The following is a 22,477-nucleotide window of genomic DNA, read 5'->3' as shown; positions in this document are numbered from 1 at the left end:
GCCCAGAGTACCCACCCCTACTTATTCCACTCTCCCCTATAAGTAAGCACACGTTTTTTAAGTCATTTCAGGAATTGTAGGCTCTCTACTGCTCTATTTTTACTACTTTGTTCTCCTCTAATTGCTTAAAATACACGCTTTTTGAAAGAACAAACCATATAAGAACATAAGGTTTTGGTAGCCAAATTAGACGCTACCCCCCAGACACAATATCCTCCACCCCCTATGTACGAACATTTTCTGGAAGACCATTTTAAGTCTTTGTGGACTCTAAAACACCCAATTCATTAGGAAGATAGAAAAAATACTCACACAATGATGAAAATAAAAACAATGTTAAAAATATTTTTTAGGCTTAAAATTCAAAAAGTCAAGAACATCCGAAAGCTTAAAAAATATTAGGTGTTCTTATAAAAAGAAAACGTGTAATAGCTATTCCAGACTCCAGGATACCCTTATAGATTTGACCAAATAAAACAAGAACGAAATCTGAGAATCTCACCAGACTCATGGTAAAAATGGATCGAACGGTTCTGTTTGCCAAATATGGAAGATGTGACCATTTCAAAAAAAATTAATACATGTCAGTTTTCTATAAGCGTAACGTTTATAAGCATATATGGGCTCAGTTTTTTGGTACCCAAACAACTGCTCTATTGTTTAAGCCTGATATAGGCGCAAACATTTGCTTATAAAACATGTACACATTTTTTTATAAGAATAAACTATATAAGAACATAAGACTTCGATGGCCAAAATGGTAAGAACATTTTAAGGCTTTACAGACTCTAAAATACCTGATTTCTTAGGAAAACGGACAAAAATACTCAAAAAATGATGAAAATAAGAACATGTTAAGAACATTTTTAGGCTTAAAACTAAAAAAGTTAAGAACATCAGAAGGTTTCAAAACTTTTGGTTGTTCTTATAAAAAACCATGTATGCTTTGAGAATAGTCAGAACCAGGGAGATTTATTTAGTGGAGTGAGTTGACTCTCTACTTTATTAAGTAAGCAACTTGAAAACCATGATAAGACCTTAATGTCAATATATTGAGCAACAGATCTCTAAGAGGGAGGAGAGTGTAATATCAAAATATGATTGATTAGAAATAAAACGCAATGATGGAGGGTGATTCCCTTGGATACTCAGGAGAATTATATGTGATTCCCTGATATTCGTTAATGATAGCTTGCTCTATCAATAATAAACATATAGAAGAGAGAAAACGTCATTTTAGACAAAATGAATGTCATTTATTAAAAACAGTCTATTTCTCTTTTCTCTTTCTAACAAGCCGGTCAGCCAAAAGCTTACGGATTTTTTTTTGTTGAAAAAAAAGCGCTGTTTCTTTTTTTTGCGCATTTTTAACTACACACAGCTGATTTTTTTGAATACAAAGAAAGAATCGTTACTTTTGTGGTATATTGGAGTTGATGATTTTTTGGTTTGTTGGAGATCTTTATATATGGTTTTAGCTGGTCGCATTAAACGGACACTTGTTTCTTATTTTGCCGGACACACATTTTTATTACTGGACATTTTCACACGTTCGGTAGAAACTCTTTCCCCTTTTTCACTTTGACTAACTTTGACCAATCAATCTTTATTGCTACATCACACAACTTCATATTCTCCTGGCTTTGATCGCTGGACAAGACATTTCTGAACAGCGTTTTATATGATAAAAAAGTTTTGATGGTTATACATTATAATTGACGCGCAAAGATATAAGTTTATTAAAAACTCTATCAATCATACACGAAAGAGACATTAAGGAGAACATATTTGAGAATACAAATGTTCATCATATCTTAAAGGATAGATACAAACTCGACGAAAGAATTCGTTAGCTTGGTGACTAAGAGAAATTTAAATTTGCCGATCATACTTAATAATACTATAATTGACTTATTACAAAGTTACGTGAGGATTTATTTACGAGATGAATAGCGTAGCTGATCCTGTACTTTCATCAACCGCAAATTTCTTCAACAAACGCAAAAATTCAACTGAAGATACGGAATGGGGTTACGATTTCCAATCGGTAAGTTTACGAGCATTTTGTTTCTCTTTACGAGGTCTTTGTTTCGAGTAGAATTTAAAATGGATATTACTGTCAGTTCAAGCATTAGTCAAAGTAACTGGGACATGTAGTCGTTGTTATGTGAATAAATTCTTAAACCCTGAACTCAAATTAGGAAAATTATTATCCTTAAACGAATTGGCTCTCACGGCAATCTTTGTGTAGCCAACATGTTAATGCGCTTTTAATCTCATCTTTACGTTGAGAAAGTGATCCTATAAAGCTATACTTGTCTTAGACGATATTTGACACAAATTATTGTTATTTTTAATCTGTTAATTGTATTGTTTGCTTGTACCCTTTTTGTAGCGTAATTGTGAGATATCCTGGACGTGTTTCAAAGCTAGGAGTAAGAGATTAAATTCTAGTCTAGTCAGGATTTCCTTAACTAAATAAATCATTGGTCAAAACTTAGTTTTATGTTATTGGAATTTTAATATAATAAGTATGCTCATAATTTACAATAAATCTACTTTGCTTTTTTTGAAAATTCAAAGAATGTTTTATATTCTTAGAAATAAAATTCCTAATTTTGGAACATTCCAAAAGGAGAAGAAAGAGAAAAATTCCTTCATTCTACATTTCCCTAATATGGATAAAAAAGAAGTTGGCATCTAAGCTAATTTTTTTTCGTTTGCGGAGGTGGACTGTAAGGTATTTAATACTAGTCTAGTCTACGATTAAGTAGCTAAGTAGCTCATCTTTGCCCAGGCACGCGAGAAAATGAGAAAAAAATTATCTCTCCATGTTTGACATTAAGGCGTTCAGCTTTATTGATAAAAAAGGAAATTTTCAAATTTTTTAAACAGTGATGTTCGTTGGTTTACGTAAAGACTGCCCGCCCCAGCAATATCTAGGGCGGAGCGAATTGATTGATCTGATAAATAAAATAAAGGAGCGAATTTGTACCAAAATGAATTATATAAGTGTGACTGTTTTGAATCCTAGTAGCAGGTTTGGATATTCAAAATAATTTTTAATGTACAAATTTCATAAGAACACGAGGCTGAAAATTGGCAAAACCTATGAACAAGTTAAGAACTATCTGAGCCTCATAATTCAGAAATTATTTATGACAGCAATGATTTTAAACAGTTTTAAGCCTTGAAAATTCTGAAAACTTCATAAGAACTGCCCAGTCAAGCCAGCCTTTTGAATGGCTCATCAGTTCTGTTCCGGTGACTTAAATGCTAAAGAATCGTTCGTAGGGGTTTGTGAGCTAAAGGAACGTAAAATGTGCAATGGAGTTATGAGGGAATTCGAGTTATATGTTTCAGTTAGATTCGACAACGGTTAAACCACGTTGCAGAAAATTTGACCGTTAGTTGTTTTTTCGCCACCAAAAGATAAATAATATCTTTTGCTGGCTCTTGATAAACAGTGCAAAAAAATCTTTGGACCAAGTTGATTGATGTTCATTTAACAATGGGTAACCGGAAATTAATAGGTGGACAATGTTTGTCAGTACGTGGCCTAACTGTCTGTAGAAGAAAAATGAAAATATTTACTTTTAACCATAAAGACTAGATTAAAGGACTTTTTTAACAAGTGCACCCAGTCGCTTTGTACAGGAATCTGCAATATCGCTTTACCGCTTGGGTTATAAACTAACTTCTATGTTTACATTTTTATAAGAACGAACTATACAAAAACATAAGATTTCGATGGTCAAAATCTTAGAAGTTAAGTATCTTTGAAGGCTTTGTTGACTTTAAAACACCCGATTTCTTAGGAAAAAGACAAAAATACTCCCATTATGGTGGAAATAAGAACATTTTAAGAATACTTTTAGGCCTAAAACTAAAAAAGTTAAGAACATCCAGAGGCTTCAAATATTTTGGATGTTCTTATAAAAAAAAACGTAAAGTAATCATTTGCGAAATTCACTCCAGATTTTGCCGGATTTGTTAGTGAATAATCATCCTAAAGAGCTTACTTAGACCGTTAGACCATGGATTCTTTTAAAAACACGATCATCAAAAATGTTGTTTTTAAGATATTTTCTCCCATCAAAAAGCCATCAATCTTATTGACTTTTATGTTCTCATAGTTGATGTTTATTTATTTGAAATCCCTTTTGAATGTTGGGAGCTATCATTCGATAAATATTTACCCTTCTCTGTGGAGCTAAGCTAGCTGTACATGTTCAATACGTGGAGTTATTTTCTCCAACATATTCGGGGTCCAGGCTAGACTATGCTATAGTTTAGTAACAAATCACTCTAAAGGTTCCAGGCTAAAAAATAATAATCACTATATACAGGGTCCAGGCTGTATTGTGATAGTCTATAGTGCCAAATCATAATTTGATCTTTCCAGCAACGAAAAACAGATACTTGAAGACTTGAGACCTTTATACTCCATTGACACTATGAAAATGAATACACCCAAGATTGAGTAGTATGTTGAACGGTGAAAATGTGTTTTGGATTTATTTTCTCTTTGCCTAAAATCGAATGAGTTCCCATAACTTCGAAGAAAGCTTTGTATACCTTAAGGGAAGAAATTTTCGCGGGAATTTAATTTCGCAGTTGGTCAAATTATTTTTTTTCGCGGGAATTTAATTTCGCGGTTCATCAATTTTCGAAAAATTCGCGGGAATTTAATTTCGCGGTTGCAGTATATTTTTGACCAAAAACGTTATTAAATAAGCAAAAAACTTGTTTTAAGGCTTGAAATAGTACGAATTTGGGGGAATGCATGAAATAAATTAAATTTCGCGGGAATTTAATTTCGCGGATTGACGACTTTGTAAAATTTCGCGGGAACTTAATTTCGCGGTTTTAGGCAAAATCCGCGAAAACCGCGAAATTCTGTTCCCGCGAAAATTTCTTCCCTTAAGGTATGAGGCGTATAAACTGTAAGAGAAGAGCAGGATCAAATTTGAGCTTTTTATAAATCGTTTAATTTCTATATGGAGCTTAAAAACACATAAGTTCCTATGTGATCATTTCTAGAAAAATGTCTACATGCAGAGCTCAGGAATGACCTCACGCTGAATATTGTTTTTCTGTTAAATACAAAATGCACAAACTTCAATCATTTCATGGGAGTAATCTAATTACTTTGTCTTGATGATGAGAGAATCTGTCTCTTAAATTGTTTTGTTGCTGACAACTGATTATATTAGAGTTTCATACTTGATAGTAGTTCAAAATTATACCAAAGATAAATTTAAAATTCATACCAATAGGAAAGTAAACGTGTTCTTGCAATCTATATAAGCACACATTTTGATCAATACCCCTCAATCTTTGTATTCTTATAATGAGGAATAAAATACCCTCAAGCCTCATAATTTGATTTGATATGAATTTTGTAAGAACGATGGAGAAAAGGTTATGAAATATAACTCAAGAAGCGGAGCAGCACATTACATTGATATAGGAAAGTAATATTTTGCTATAGTTTCGTGACAAATTTATTCATTTTAAAGCGTTACTCGATTTCTAGGACTTATAAGAAAATAGTAGACTGGTTGATTGTTTCGAAGCCCTATTAACGGATTTAAGGACTCTAAATTCGTTAAATTTGATTTTATTATTTCCATATACTATGATGGACGAATTCTACCATTCAAATCTATCATTAAAAGGATTAGAAGTTGAATATTTCGTGATTTCGTGATGATTTGAGTATGGGAAAGATTTGCGGGTTTGATAAGTGAGAAATAGTTTCATGGGGTTTGTGGTTGACTTAATAGGATAATGTTGTGTGTTTTGTCTTTGAAATATTGGAGATAAATCGTGGGGTTTGCTTTATGGAGAGAAATTTTGGTCATGGGCTGTCAACATAATGAGTTTTGAATTCAATATTTGAGATACTAATTTCTGTGTGAATAGATTTCAACAATTTGAACAAAAAAGTTCAGCGTAAGAATTTGTCGAAGAGTCTATATATACAACAGGTTTCCGGACTGAAATATTCGAAACTTGAGATTCAGACATTTGCACGTAGAAAACGGAACAATATGAGTATGAAAGTCTTTTTAATCCAATTGCTGTAATTTCAATCTCCCTTCTGTAATTATCGATATGCATTTGTGATTGTGGAGTAGATAATTATCGAATGCTTCAAGAAAAAAACAAATAACAGGAAAATAGAAACAAGTATTTTTTAAACTGAGAGTTAGCAGAGATACCCTCATCAGCAAAAAATCGTTGCAATTATAAAGCTGGCGATACGAGGTTAAACTTAAGGCTTGGGAACACGAGAAGTTTTTTTCGCGTTGGTGAAATGCAACATGCTCCATCCCACCAACCTGAAACGCTTTCTCGTGTGTCCACCCCATTTTTCTTTCTACCAATAAAAGTGAAATCTCACTTTTGGCCCTGGGACAAAATCTTTCGGGAAACTTCTCGTGTCCCCGAGCCTTTAGAATATCGAACTAAAGAAATTTTTGCGAGCGATAATATAATGTGGTAATCTCCCTTTTCGTAATACCATATGATATAATTTTTGTCAATAATTTTGATTCTCACAAAATCATTAACAAATATGATGTTTTTAAAATGTTAAAACTGTTTTGGTTTTAAAGTATATAAACTGTCAAAGTATGAAAAAAATGATAACATTTAAAAGAATGAACGCTTCTAAAAGTCGAATCGATTATCCAAATTATAAAGCATTATTTGTACCTTTTCGAAATAGAAAGAGTCCAAACTATGGTTAAAATCATACTTTGAAAGTTAAAATTCGCAATTCTCGCGAATCGCAGAAATATAATGATATCTAAGTCTATAGGACTGGGAAAATATGGTATTGACTACCGCAAAAACTTCCTCCCCCCCTGAAAATATCAAGTGTATTTTTCCTGACGTCATCAGCGAGTTGATGTTTAGTTACCCAGGCACTGACGACACAAGAGGTTTTGATGTCAAGTGCTTCTAAATATATGACAGGTTTTTTATTTTGGCTGGTATTAAAGACGTAAAGATAATATTATGATTTAGTAATTTTCTCAAGTGTTTCTGTATGTCTTTCTTATCTGTCAATGAAAATAGTGGGTGGGTAACAAATATTTTGAGAATTTCGCGTGATGTATCATAAAGGACGGTATATTATCTCTCTCTAACTACAGCCAACTCTTTAATTCGAATTTCTATTATTAAAATTCTTCTGTAATTCGAATAAAACAATGGACCAATTCTGTAATATTGCTGGTCCCCTCTGCGGAAAAGTTCAAGTTACTCTCTGTAATTCGAATATTTCTCTAATTCGAAAAAAAAATTTGTATACTTTAAGATCGAATTAGGGAGAGAGTCAACTGTGCATAAAATGCTTAAATGTGCTCGTTAAGAATTCATCAACGATGCTTTTACTCTGCATATCGATCAAGTCTGGGGGGGGGGGGCACTCAAGGTTAATGACCTACCGTACGTGCGGCCCTTAAGAGCATATTTTCCAAGCTTCCCAAAGTGCACTGTAAGAGTCGAAATCACAAAGTTGTTTATTCTGCCCGAAAACAGTCAAAAATTTCCAAGAAAATACACCGTAAGGGTCAGTTTTTCGCTCAAATTTGCTCAAATTTTCCAAATTTCGATTCCAAAGGCCTAATTTTGGGCCGCACGTATGGTCGTTTTGAATAGAGTGCCCCCCCCCCATCCCCGGGGGGCCTGAAGTGAGGTCACCATTTGAAAGATATGATGGTAATCGATATCAGGAGAAACTTGAATCAGTTCGTCTACAACAACCTTCTTTGAGAGGGGGCTTTGAGAGGAATTCCACTAATCCAAAATGACTGCGAGCTCTTTGGCTTTAAAACACAGACAAAAAATGATGTAAGAATATTAAACATATTACACACAATATCTATAAATCAAAGATTAAGAAGTCTGTGCCAACCCACGCAGGCTTACAACATTTTGAAACCCGCTACAAGTTTTAAAGATAAATCTTAATATGGAAATCCTCTCAAATTTTACACACATTAAATTATGTGTAATGTATATAATGTTGAAAGAAAATAAGAGCTACTAGACGAACGAGTCATTTCTTTTGGCTTAAAGAGTCTTTTAAGCAGAGAAAATTATGTTTTGAACTGTTTTACTTAAAACTAATTCATGAAAAGGTGGTGTCATCGACTGCCGTCATTTTGGATAATACCCCGTCATAAAACCCGTAACAAAAATGTTGTTTATAATGTGGTATAATGAAAGTTGAACATCTCAATACCCTACCAAAAGTAGGATAAATAGTTTATCTTATCAAATCTCATGTTTAAAGGCACCATGGAGTGATTTTAATTACTATACCAGTCTCGTAATTAACGATTAAAATCTAATGAACATTCAAAATCAGAAATCCGGCGATTGTGAAATCAACATGTTTTTAAATATATAAAAAGAGAAGGCCTTCATCAGCTAATAAAGGAACATTTTTTTTGCAACGGTTGCTATGACAACAAAGATAGATTATCTGCAGGATAAGAGACATAGGTATAATGGTGGAGTAAGTAATGAAATGGTTTCCATTTTATTATTTAATTTACCACCCTAAACTCGATCCAATCCTTTTTTTTACACTTTTTTCTAGTGTCTTTGAGGTGCGAAAAAAAGACTGGGATAATTTTAGGGTGGTAAAACGGACAAAAAAATACCCGGTCGAAAAGGTGTATTTAAAGCCAAATTTATGGTAGTACTAGCATAAGCACGTGTGAGACAACTTGCTACATAGGGGATCGCATCCCAAATTAACATAGAACGATATGTGTCTTGTTTACCGTATAAATTACATCAAAATGCGCAAGTTTAGATCCTGCAGGTGCATGAAACCGTTATAGTTTCTTATTTGATAAACAACACTCTCAAAAAACACCTACAGCCCACCCGTTATCACGTCATTCAAACGTCTTTATAACGCCTGGATATGAATGTTGATGATATGTGAGGATAAACTGATTATAAATTGATTTAAAACGTTTAAATATACAAGATCCAATTTTTCTTTCCGTATTTATCTTACAGATTAATAAGTTAGAACCCATGTACAGCATAACCTATCAAGTTCTGTCAAAAAATTCTCAAAAAAGATTATATACTGTATGCTGCATTGCAAGATATTTGCTTCTGTCAACTTTGGAAACCTACATATATTCCCCTTTATATTCAGAAGTTTCAGATATATTCAGATATAAAAAGACGCAAAACAGTTGAACTCCCCGTTGAACTACCCCGACTACTTAGATAGAAACTTTTCCGAGAGCAGTCTATCGTTCTTGATTAAAATTTCACAGTGTAGTACAATAATTATCATTTCATAGTACGGATAACATTTTTTAAATTAGGAAAGAAAGCTTCGAAAATCTTGTTGTAAGGATAGTGACGAAGGATTAAATGAGCCCATATTGAACTCGATGATTGATTTTTGAAGTGAATTTTCTTCGAGAGGGCCATTGGCTTAAGATAACCACAATGCTAAAACTAAAGCAAACAAAACTTTTGTTGATGAAAAGAGAGGCTTTTCACGATGACTGATACACGAACTTTTTCCTACTCTATTTGATTTTCACAGGCTTTTAAAATCTCAATCACTTCAACAGATTTACAGAATCGTTTCTCACAACTTTTCAAATGCTAGACGGGAAATGAGAAAAATCAAGAGATCTCTACACCATAGAATATTTGTTCAAGACAATGTCACAATATCACTCAAGTCTCGATTCAAAAATCAAAAAACAGTGGAGTCTCCATAACTCACAAATGCACACGAAACGAAAATTTTTCGAGTTGAGGAAATCTCGAGTCATGGGGTTTAAAGTTATAAAGGCATTGTTAACTGAAGGGACCATAAAACTTGTTCGAGTTAATAAGATATTCGAGATACAGCTGACGCTCTCTAATTCGACGTTCTGCTATTCGATAGACTCCCTTATTCGATGAAATTGAAAGTCCACGTCAACAAGAAACTCTCACAAACGACGCTCCCTTATTCGATAAGCTCCCTTATTCGATGAAAATCCAATTCCCCTTGAAGATCAAATTAGAGAGAGCGTCAACTGTTCGAGGTTCAAGGTTCGAGTTAAAGAGACTACACTGAAGATCTTATAAAGGTATGTCCGTTCATATGTATGTCATCAAAATTTGTCAAAACAGGAAGAAAATACCAGAATAATTGCTAAAAAAATTGGCAACAAAAATGGAGATTAAATGAAAAAATATAATTTCATATATTTCCGGTTTGGTGTCTCCTGGGAGGAGTTGATAACGACCGTAGTTTGTTCCGCTGTCAAATCAACATACTTTTCCGGTTTACAAAAATTTGTTCCGCACTAGATTCCGCTCACGTCACTATATGTACTGCTATGAATATGTAATTATTATACAAATATGGTCGCTGCTTGCTGTGTGCCAATATAAACATTGAACGATAATAAACAAACTTGAGATTATCATCAGTACTGATTCTTGTGATTTCTCCTTGGATCAGAGCACGAATTTCACAATACACGTTTTTTTACGAACAAACTATATAAAAACATTAGTCTTTAAAAAATGGCAAAAAAATGTTAAGAACAAGTTAAGAACATTTTAGGGTTTTGCTGACTGGAAAAAACCCTATTTCTTAGGAAAATAATAAAATGGTCCAAAATATTCACAAAATGGTGAAAATAAGAACATTCTAAGAACATTTTTAAGCTTAAAACTCAAAGTTAAGAACATGCGAAGGCTTCAAAAATTTCGGATGTTCTTACAAAAAAAAACACGTAAACATAAAATGCCAAAATTGAACAAATCATAACAAACATGGAGAAGGAAATAGTGAATTGATTCCTACACACGCAAATTTCGTTTGCCTTTTTTTGCCAATGTGGACTGTTTTCATAGCTTAAGTTTCTTTTTTGTAGCCCTTTATACTCTCAAACAGACTCGGCCAGGATAAAATATCCCTTTGTGTAACCGTTACATAATGATGTGTTGCACGCAATAGAAGTAAAATTTCTTAAAAATTTAAAGAATTTTAATAACTAGAATCGTCTACTTGGATGGTTTATCCTCCAGAATTTTTAAGGATATAATTCATGTCTCGGCATTTTATAACTGAAGCTCGCTACAAATATAGTATTTCCTTAAAATAGATAATACCTGGTGCTTTCTGATACCTAATTTGATTCAATTTAAGAAAACATTCATGCATCATCCTTGTTTTAAAAGTCACTATTTCTACACATTTTTTTATAAGAGCATCCAAAATGTTTGAAGCCTTTTGAATTTTCGAGTTTTAAGCCTGAAAATGTTCTTAAGGTGTTCTTATTTTCACCATTCTTTGAGTATTTCTGTCCATTTTCCTTAGACATCGGGTGTTTGAGAGACCCACAACCTTAAAAATGTTCTTAGCTTGTTCTTAATATTTCGGTCATCGAAGCCTTATGTTCTTATATAGTTTGTTCTTTTTTAAAAGTTACTTTCTTTACAAAGCGTCTGACCGCAGGATTAAGAGTAAATCATGTCCGAAACTGTCACTTTGGAATGTTGAAAAGACGTTTATTGGATGCTTGGCTGTCTGATAGATGGATTAACTCACAGTTTATTATTAAAGGTTTTTTTTTTGAGAAAAGAAAAATTCAGTTTAAGGATAAACACATCCAAAGCTATATCCATAAGCAATAGAATTTGAAAACACATTTTACTCAACAAGATATACTAATTTTTGAGCTCATTCATCAACTAACTAGTTCCACTGTTCATAATTTGACCTTGTTTATGTAAAAAGCAGGGCCCACGCCATGAAATTGAAAATGGGGGGGGGGGCAATGAATATAGAGTCTAAGGAAACGCAACCAAAAGTTTTTACTTTGCAAAAAAGTGGGGTGGGGATGGCACCTACCCCCCCCCCCTAGCGTGTGTCATAAAACTTAATAAGTGCTAGGTACCTCAGTGTAAGTTAAACAACGACATGGTTGCATTGAAAATCATTTTTGAAATTTTCTTCTTTCTTACTTCGCAATTTGACCTTAAGGTATAAATTACAGTGTATTAATGATCTAGTGCTATATTTAAAATATCAAGGATTAATTTTTCTCCCTTCTTTTACTGTAATTGATCCAAATTGTCCCTGTTAAAAACATCTCAAAAATAATCTCCAATACACAGGCACAATGTAATATGACCTTTAAAAATAGACTTATAGTGTATACAAAGTGTTATTTGATATTTGATCCTTCTCCATTTTTTTCATACCGGGTGACCCACGAAAAAGTTCAGACGTTTCCCGACGTCTTGAGGCCGAACAAATGTCCCAAAGTGCTTGGAGTTTTGATATTTAGAAAGTAAATATCCTAACTTGAAATTTGAGCCATCACTTTTTAAATTTGACCAACTTGTTCTCTACTTATGAGCTTTTAAAGTCAAAATTCACTTTTCTAAAAGTGTAAAAAACACGTAAAAAAGAGGTATTAAATTCATGCAATCAATTAGAAAACCATTACAAATTGACTTATTTAACGAGTTTTATGACATTAATAATCAATAAAAACACCTTTGAAAGTAATTTTTGTTTAAAACAAGACTAGTTTTTATAAAAATTGGCGCTTTCATAGATTTTTTTCAAAAACTGTATATCAAAAACGTCTAAAAAATACCAAATTTGATACCCTTTTTTACGTGTTTTTTACACATTCCGTAAAGTGAATTTTGACTTTAAAAGCTCATAAGCAGAGAACAAGTTGGTCAAATTTAAAAAGTGATAGCTCAAATTTTAAATTAGGATATCTACTTTCTAAATATCAAAACTCCAAGCACTTTGGAACATTTGTTCAGCCTCAAGACGTCGGGAAACGTCTGAACTTTTTCGTGGGTCACCCGGTACAAGCCCTTAGATTTTCATTAAGGAGTAAAGCAAAGGTTAAGTGCTATAAATCAACATACATTTTTATTACGCGATTTTTCTTTTCGACTCAGCAACCGTGATACACGAGAAGGAAAACAATTTGATAGTTCGTCCTTTAAAATACATGAATTTACTTTCCGCGCCCCCATTATGGATTTTGCGCAGTCACGGGGATTTAAAATCAGAATTAAACCGGGATCGATTATTGGCCTTCATCCGATAACATCGAATTTCCATAGATGCAGTAAATCAACTTTAATAGACTATAAAACAGCTTTCTCATCACATGGAAGAGAATTATCAAAAGCAGATAATACCATGCACTTAATTAAGCGATTAGCTTTCGAAATCTCACTAAAAAGACGCATAAATGAACGATGTCCTATAATTTTGTTAATACCTATATTTTTAGGCCCGTAATTACTTAAGTAAATTAAACCAAGAAAGTAAGATATTTGATGCATTGAGATTCAATCTCTTTGTCAGTACCTATTTAATGACGAAAAATTAATAGCACTGTTAATGAAGGTCTACGTTAATCTAATTAATACTGCACTAATTACTGAATATTACCTTCATAGTAATGAGAAGCAGAGTTAAAAGCCGATTTCACATACTATTACGTTCTAATTATAGAGATTTTTGAGAGAAAGTTATAATTATAAGTTGCGAAAAATGAGATTTAAGAAGCTTTAATGAGGTTGAAAAAGACCAATAACCTTGTCAATGTGTCGTAATTAAGGAATGTTTAAGCTATGAGTATTGTAGTTGGTAATGAGTTTTTTACCAAGTAAATGAATGTAGTTATAAAGGCAATATTTTGCTCAAATCTTTACCGTTTTAGATTCAAATTTTCAGATTTTCTGGAGCAAATCTTATATTAACTCTTGTTCGAATTTCTAAGAATCGAACCTTGTCTGTGACATACTTAAACAAACCAACTGTGTTTTAGAAGCAGCCTTAAAATCTAAATAACGAATTTGGATTGAGAACAGTGTAGTCACTTAGGAAACCAAAATACAAAATCGGTGTGGAATTTCAAAATATCCACCCTACCCTAATCTGTTTGTTTGTTTTGATTTGAGTCAGTACTTTAAATGTTTTGCTTGGCTACTTGGTTATATATCTTACACATTTGAAATATAATACACTAAATTTAGATTGAATGATGGGTTTTTAACAACACAAATGAAAAGGGTCATATCATACTGACAATCAACATTGCTTCAACGTTCATCTATTGTTCACAACGTCCATATAACGTTGGATGAACGTTGAAACGACGCTGTATGCTAGCTGGGTATTTAACTAACCAACTTTCCCCCTTAAAAGTTAGAAAAGTCTCGATAGATATTTAGTCCGTTTTACATAAATAAAATCCCGACCAAGCTGAAACTTCGTGGGTCAGATGCTAATATGGACACTGAACCTCTAAAAATCCAATCACAAATTGGAAAAAACGCCTGAGGCCTTTTTTGCTAATTATGACATTTTCATAAAGCTAGGTTTCAGTTGAATTTCAGGTAATTCTACCCCAACTGGCACACAACGTTGTTTCAACGTTCATCTAATGTTCACAACGTCCATATAACGTTAGATGAACGTTAAAACAACGTCATGTACCAGCTGGGACCAGACAAATTACAAATGTACTTTTATTTGGTTTATTTATCCTTTGACTCATTGACTCGTCTACGGAGCCTTTGGGTTATCACCAAAAAAGGACTTTTTTGTAATCATGAACCAAAACAACTTTGAATGTTTGGAGAGATTTTCTTCTGTTTTCTCATGGTTACATTTTTTTATAGGAATATCCGAAAATTTTGGAACCTTCGAATGTTCTTCAAATTTTGATTTTTAAAAGACTTAAAATGTTCTTAACATATTTTTATATTTACCATTTCGTGAGCATTTTTGAAAATTTTCCAAAGAAATCGGGTGTTTTAGAGCCCCCAAAGTCCTAAAATATTCTTAAACTTGTTCTTGATATTTTGTCCATCAAATCATTATGTTCCTATATAGTTTGTTCTTATAAAAATACGTGGATCTCCATGATTGATTTATGATCGTTTTTCTAAAAGTGTTAAGTCAGAAATGATCGATCGAAACTTAAAGATATCCCCTTAAACATCCTTTGAACGTTCAATCGTGGTCTTCAGAATAATGGATCATGGATTAGCAAGATAACAAAAACTTTTTTCTGTTCACTTTGATCAACATGGAGATGTTTCTTGTAAAAATAATAAGAATGTAGTCTAATTTAGAACACACTAATTTACTGCGTTTGAAAATGATGTCAACCTTCTTTTTTAATCAACAGGGCAGAATTAAACCCTTCTTCTAAAATCCTGAAACTAAGAATTCGACACCCCTGTCTCACAGTCTCGGTGGAACTTCTTCCCACAATTAGGAATGGAAATTTCTATCTAAATCCAAATATAAATTTTATTGCCCCGAGCTCAAAAACCCATAGTGCACATGGAATGCGATTTTTTTTACTTCGAAGTCAATTTCCCAGTGGGGCTAAAAATTGTAGGACATTTTTCCCAACGGGGATGAAATTTTCCTTATTTTACAGTGGGACGGTGGTCTCACCGGGTCTATGACACATGGGTGTACTTAGGTTACCGTATTTTTAAAGTTTTAAGAAAACAAACTTCATATTGACAAGGATTGGGATATCTAAACACCAAAAGAGTGCAGAAACTGCTTGTTATTTCCCTTGAGAACGGACCGAGTCCAAAACATATCGGGATAAATCAAATAACAGCAATAGCCGAATGCGGCCACGCAATTTCGGGATAGTTTCGTGACAAGTTCTATTTTGGAAGTAGTTTCGACAAGAAACGAACAGAGTCTTTCTGTGTTTATATGTCAATGCTTACGTCTCTTTCCATGCCCTTTTTGGAATGCAAAATCGATCAAATGAAATACTACCCTGTCTTGACTAAGAAATTCTGACGTCATTAAAATGCCTCCTTTTCTGAAAAACATGTGTCAAAAGGAACAACAAAAAGTGTTTTTTTTTTTCATTCTGGGGAGACCACCAGCTTAAACGACCTGAATCTGAAGCAAGGATGAGCGAACTCTTCTGATTCGTTTACAAATGAACTTGAAAATTTTATAGGGAATTTTATGAAGTGAACATAGACTGGTCCACATTGGAAAAGCATCAATCAATATTTTATTGGTTATAATATGGTCAAAATCTATTATGTAGTACAAATGAAATGTTTCATAGTAACATGCCAATTTGAAAATTCTCATCATTAGAGCTACACTCCCCCTTTTTCTATGAATCAACTCAAAACTTTTTTTCCCTATATAAACAACAAACCGTCACTATTCGATAGATTCTTTTATAAGAATATACAATTTTTGTTGATCTTCTAATCGAATAGTGATTCATGAAAAGCAATCATTTAAACAACAAAAATTCAATTTAGGCCTAATGAACCTATGAATTTAGCTAATGATGATATGTAGGTCGAAAAACTAGGTTAGTTTAGTACTATAGTTTTGTAAAGTCTTATATTTAAACACTTTTCTAGAATCAGATCATTTCCGTATTTTCTTATAATAAAATTGATTACAGTGAGCAATCACCAGGGAATCTCCATTTAAGTGATTATAAAAAACTATCTGACATTGTTCATCTCATGTTACAGGAAACATATCAAGGACAAAAACTTTTCCACTGTCCGTTTCTACCAACAAAATGGCTTCCAAAGTCCCTAAAAGTGTTCCAAGAGGTCTGAGATTTTGCTATAAAGCTTCAAGGGTTTTATCTTGGGTTCTAAATATCGAGTTTTGGCTAACATATGTTTATTGAGTTGGACAGAAATTGATATTTTTATAAAAAGCTATGATCAATAAATTGTCAACGTAACACGATTATCTAATTCAGCTTTTTATTGACGTATGACTTTTTGAATTAAATCGCTTGAATTTGATTGGCTGATAATTCATATCGTTTACCTTATATGGTCAGAAAATGTGAATTTAGTGTTTCTCGTCATTTAAAGTGATGTTTATCGAACAAAATTAGTCGCTTTTTGTCATCATTTTTTATTCTGTTGTTTTTAGATTTATGATTTAAAGTGACACAAAGTCTTTAACTGAGTTACCAAAAAAATTGTTAAGTGAAAGACCCCCGAGTGGGGAGGGGGGATAATTAGTCAAAATGGGTGCCTGGTATGTGCGAGCCATAAGGGTCCCATTTTCACACCCCCGAAAGTCTTTTAAAGGGGTAAAAAAACCATTAAAAAGAAAATTGAGTCTATGTAAGGGCCCAAAAATCACGAAATTCAAAATTTCCTCTCTCAAAGGGTCATGATTTTCCAAAATTTGGACAAAAATGGAGTGAAAATCGACAAATATTTTGAGAAAAGTCTCTCTAAGGGTCCCAAAAACGCCAATTTTGGCTCAGACATTACCGTCACCTCGCAATCTAGTACCCCCCTTGAAAAAAACCTCAATGTTTCACAGTCGACTCTCGCTTGTTCGAACTTCTTTTATTCGAATCTTTTTATAATTCGAACAATCCCCGTCAAGGAGAAATCCTCGTAAATACTCTCTATAATAATACAAGTTTCTCTGTTATTCGAACAAATAAGATTCACCGTCCCAGCTCGAATTAGCGACTGTCAACTATAATTTCAAAAGGGTCACGTTCTGCTGATTAAGTGATACGATTCTCTTGGCTAAAATCCAAAAATACGAATCAGCTACTTAAGCTTTCGTAGAAGGATTTCATGATCAATTATCATGAGCATTGTGGGAAAAAACAACTATTCTATTCTTATGATTTTTAAGATAGACTATCTTGTTCACTATCCTGTTCACTAAGTAAAAGGCCCGGGGGGGGGGCACTGATCTTGACTGTCGATGGGGACGTCCCACCGGAGTTTGAAAAATGGACCCTTTCAAATATGAATATTTGGTGAATTTGGGACCCTGTCAGATATCTTCAGAGCCTAAAAAGGAAACCTGACCAGCGACCAATTTATATAAGTGCACCCCTCCCCGGCATAAAATGCCTTTTTGAAAAAACAAAACAAAACAATTTTAACCTAAATATTGTAAAACTTTTAGGCTCTGTTTTCATGTCTGTTTATGACAAGGTTAGCGAGACCGAGAGGACGGGTATGTAAGAGTCAAAAGTCGACCCTTGACCCCTTTTTTTCCTTTTTTGACGTTTTTAAGACCTTATGACGGGTTATTTTCCCGAATCGTCGGCCAAAAGTTTCACTTATGATCCGAATTTATGAATTTATGCCCCTATGAAAGAGAGTCGATTTTTCATATTTCGTACATTTGGGAACCTGTGAGAAACTCGATTGCTGGTTTATGGTTTTTCTACCCCGGTGAGAGACTTTCAAAGGTGCAAAAAAGGGACCCTCATTGCTCGCACACATATACGTATAAAAGAGGTAGATTTGGAGCAGTGCTGGAATAATGCAAAATAGATTATCAAAAACTCAGTTACGATCAAGATTATAAAATGGCAAACTATAATCCCTTGTCTAGTATGCCGCCTTAAAAATCGAGAACAGCTGATCTTTTATTAATAGCGAGAATTCAAAATAAAGGGTTATGAGCCACAGTAACGCGACAAACCCACTGTGAAACATATTAAAGGAATTCGAATACACATAAAAATGCTGCTAGATCTTTTATATAGCTCTGTGGGGAGCTTGTGATTAAAGACTTATCTTTTGAAAGGATAAAAATCACTTTTTAGGAAAGATTATCTGCAGAGAGAGATCGAATCCGAGTGATACTGAAAAAAATTACTAATGGTTTCCATTTCGTTGGTTTTGAATGTAAATACAATTACTCCGTTATTGGTCCTGACATTAGAACGACCTTACGAAAAGTCCAAGGATATCCAAACTCTCATTGGTCTAACCAGTCTAGAACTTGAAAAGAAGTTTGTGAATCATAAGTCCTGCTATTTCAAACTACTTTAAAGTCTCCATAAATCGAACCTCTATTACTTAAACGTCTCCTTAACTCGAACATGGTTCCAGATCGATTCAGGCAACAAAGCTTTTTAAACAAGTCTCTATAACTTAAATCTTCGAGCATCAAACCCGCGTTCCCCGTTAGTGTTGGAGAAATAGAGACTCCACTGTATAAACATCAACAAAAATTTTTATGACGAATCTTCTCTTATTCTTTTTTGACAGCTTTGGGACGATGGTTTTGATGGTTCCTCGGGTGAAGAATCACTGGCAGATTCAATCGAAGAAAAGTTTACCAATACACTCGATAACTTCACAGCAAATATTGATGAAATATTTTCAAAAGACAATTCAAACATTATTCCACCAACTAAAATCAAACAAGAAATTCTTGAAGAAGTGCCACCCCAGGTTCACATTATCGATGACTTCGAGGGAAAATTCTTCCCGATTAACCCGATTAAATCCGAACCGATTGATGATTTCGATGTTTTAGCGCAATGTATAAAAATGGAAGCAAAATCACCTGAAACACTACCGCCCTCTCCAACACCCTCTATAGAAATCAAACAAGAACCACCCACGATTATACAACAGGGCGTTAACCATTGGAGTGACGGATCTACGAATACTACTTTAACGTACGACGGACCTGTCGTAACAACAGTCATTCAAGACTCACAAACTCTATTAAATTTTGCACCTAGCCCCATGACTCCTTTAGCCGCTGTTCCACCGCAACTTATATTAACGACAGTCTCAAATGGACCAACTTCTGAATGTTATCAAATCATTTCTCCTCAAAACGCAGTACGTATCGAAAATGTAGCGCCGCAAGGATCCGTACGGCTTGAAAATGTACCCACTAAAAACTATTGTATAATGACAAACCGCGGACCAGTTCAAGTTAATCTTACAGACTTACCACACGTAACGCACGTGGCTCCACAAGCGACGCAGGTACCCAATACGGCACGACCTTTAATCATCTCACCGGCTGAAATCGATCCTAGACTATTAAATAGACATTTGACACAAATCCGTACTCCACAGCAAACACGTTTAAGTAGCCTGTATACCACGAAACCAAGGACTATCAGTACGAACTTACAAACGAACGTTGTGAATCAGGCTAAACGTGCAGCCGCGAGGACACATAAATGCACGCATCCAGGCTGTACTAAGAGTTACACGAAATCTTCGCATCTGAAAGCACATCAAAGAACGCATACAGGTGAGTGTGGACAAAAATGTCGGTCGGGTAGCTCAGTCGGTAGAGCATTCGGCTTATAAACTAAGGGTTGTGGGTTCGATCCCTGGTCACCGCCAACTCAGCAAATGTGTAGCTTAGGTTGGGTAATCTACTGGCAACTGAGACCTCCCTCACACACGGCTCAGCCGCCAGCCACCATATGAATATACTCACTTACATACTACAGTAGTCGAAATTCTTCAATTTTCAAGAGAAACATTAGTCTTCTTGATTGCTATTTAGTCGTAATTCTATCACAGCTGGCACACAACGTTGTTTCAACGCTCATCAAACGTTATATGGACGTTAGATAAATGTCGAAAAAACGTTGTGTGCCAGCTGGGATGCTCTATTCAGTAAATGACAATGCTATTTAAGATCACTCTTCACTATCGTAGGATGAAAAAACTTTCTTACTCCCCGCTCAACTTTCCAAAGTGAAACAAACATTTTGAGTAGGTAGTTAAGTAGCTTCAACTTGTTAAGCGGCCAATCTAAAGGCATCCACAGAGAGTGTAACGGAAAGATCCCAGAGGTGCACCAGAAATGTTTCCCCAGGAATGAGAAAGTTATTCTACGGTACTTAAGAAAGGTAATAAAGTTTTGTTTTATATTTTAAAACAATTATATTATTTTTACGATTCAGGTGAAAAACCTTACGCTTGTTCATGGGCCGGTTGTTCGTGGCGTTTCGCACGTTCTGACGAACTGACACGTCATTTCAGAAAACATACAGGACAAAGACCATTCCGATGTTTAAGATGTCACAGGACTTTTTCACGATCTGATCATTTGTCGCTACATACCAAACGTCATTTAGCAAACATGTGAAAGATTTGGGCGGAAGTAAGGGCGGATTGACTTACAAAAGAAGAAGGTGGTAAATGAATGAAGGCGTAAAAGAGAGTACCAGGAAATATTAGAAACTCCTGAAAATATTGCTCAAATCAATAGCGTAGCATGAATGAATAAAGCTAGTTAGCCACAACTCAGATAAAGCGATAGTGGATCCCACTTTATCGAAAATGAGTTTCAAAAACCAAGTGAATAGATATTTGGGTATCTTCAGAGGGTTGTCAATCGAGAAAAACCGCCCAAGTATGAATCAACCAGAGAATCAATATTGAACAGAAATCATTTAATACATCGTCCTGGATGATTAGATGCAAATCATGATACCGAAACAATCACAATCTTTCACAATCAAAAAATAGGCAAAATTTCTTTCAAAATTACTTTTAGGTTATTTAAATGAAAATCGATATATTATTTTATAGTTGTTTACACTCGAGCACACAAATTACAATCTAATAACTAAGAATTCAATCGTTGGTAACGACGTTACAGTCTGTTCCTCTAAAGAATCCTGCATTGTAACACGCATGCGTAAATTTGTCGTATTTTAAAACCATATGTAGTTCATTCCCGTGATAATCAAAGGGGAATGAATCCGTAGGGGTGGTACAGTCACTTTCGGTCGCGGTTGTGGATGGTGACATTTGTCGTTCTTTTTGTCTATTTTAAGTAAATGCAGGATTCTTTAGATAAACCCCCTCTTACAAGAATACCCCATTTTTCCATCTAAAGCCATGTACACGCTGCTTAAAGTATTTCTGTTAAAGTTAAATTTCCAATAAACACGGGGCTTTAGGAAAGAAATTACCGAGCAAAATAAGCATAAACATATTCTTTTAAACGAAAAATCCTAGAAAAATTTTTTTGTTATCTTTGTACACTTCTTTACTTAGTTTAATTTTCAAGCCTCATTTTATTTTGCTTTTAGTTTCCATATTTTGCACATTCAATTTTTTTCCCAAATATTTTTCTATTTTAACTAATTTTATATTGATATATTTTTTAGGCTTTATTTTTTCTTTGACATTTAACTTTTTCCCAAAGGCAAACTGTACCCTTTTGTTATTTCCGTTCCTCAAAAATTCAAGTTACAGCATTAGTAAGCTCATAAGACTCCTAAAAATGGAGTAGTTGGCTACACAAAAAGCCAATAAAAGTGAAACAGTTGACGAAAGTCTAAAAAATTCTATTAGAAATTTAATTTATCTCTTTATACACCCCTGTGTAACAGACCCGCTGGGGCTCCAGCACCACTGAAAAATTTGGCAAAAATTTGGCAAAAAATTCGTCCCCGTTGAGAAAAAAAACCCAAAATTTCAGTCCAACTGAGAAATGGATTTTGATTTCTTCCCCATTCGAAATTCATTGTTTAGAAATTGGAGCAATAGAATTTTTATCGCCATTGAGAGTTGAATCGAAATTTTTATCACCGCTGTAGGAAAAAGTTTCATCGGGGCTGTGAGACAGGGGTGTTTTTATCATCAAAAAAGT

General features: G+C 34.1%; 1 protein-coding gene across 1 annotated transcript; it reads left to right on the top strand.

Moving 5' to 3' along the window:
- Positions 1–1,272: 1,272 nt before the first annotated feature.
- Positions 1,273–21,336, top strand: LOC136811859 (Krueppel-like factor 8). Its single transcript, XM_067068489.1, has 3 exons — positions 1,273–2,047; positions 19,105–20,113; positions 20,778–21,336. The coding sequence occupies exons 1-3, from the start codon at positions 1,946–1,948 to the stop codon at positions 20,960–20,962; spliced, it is 1,296 nt and encodes a 431-aa protein (XP_066924590.1). The 5' UTR covers positions 1,273–1,945; the 3' UTR covers positions 20,963–21,336.
- The last annotated feature ends 1,141 nt before the right edge of the window (positions 21,337–22,477 follow it).

The sequence above is a fragment of the Clytia hemisphaerica genome, unplaced genomic scaffold (genome assembly GCF_902728285.1).
Source record: "Clytia hemisphaerica strain Z4C2 unplaced genomic scaffold, Clytia hemisphaerica genome assembly, whole genome shotgun sequence".
NCBI classification, from domain to species: Eukaryota; Metazoa; Cnidaria; class Hydrozoa; order Leptothecata; family Clytiidae; genus Clytia; species Clytia hemisphaerica.
The sequence above is the reverse complement of the archived record's forward strand: the minus strand, read 5'-3'. Positions and strand labels throughout refer to the sequence as shown.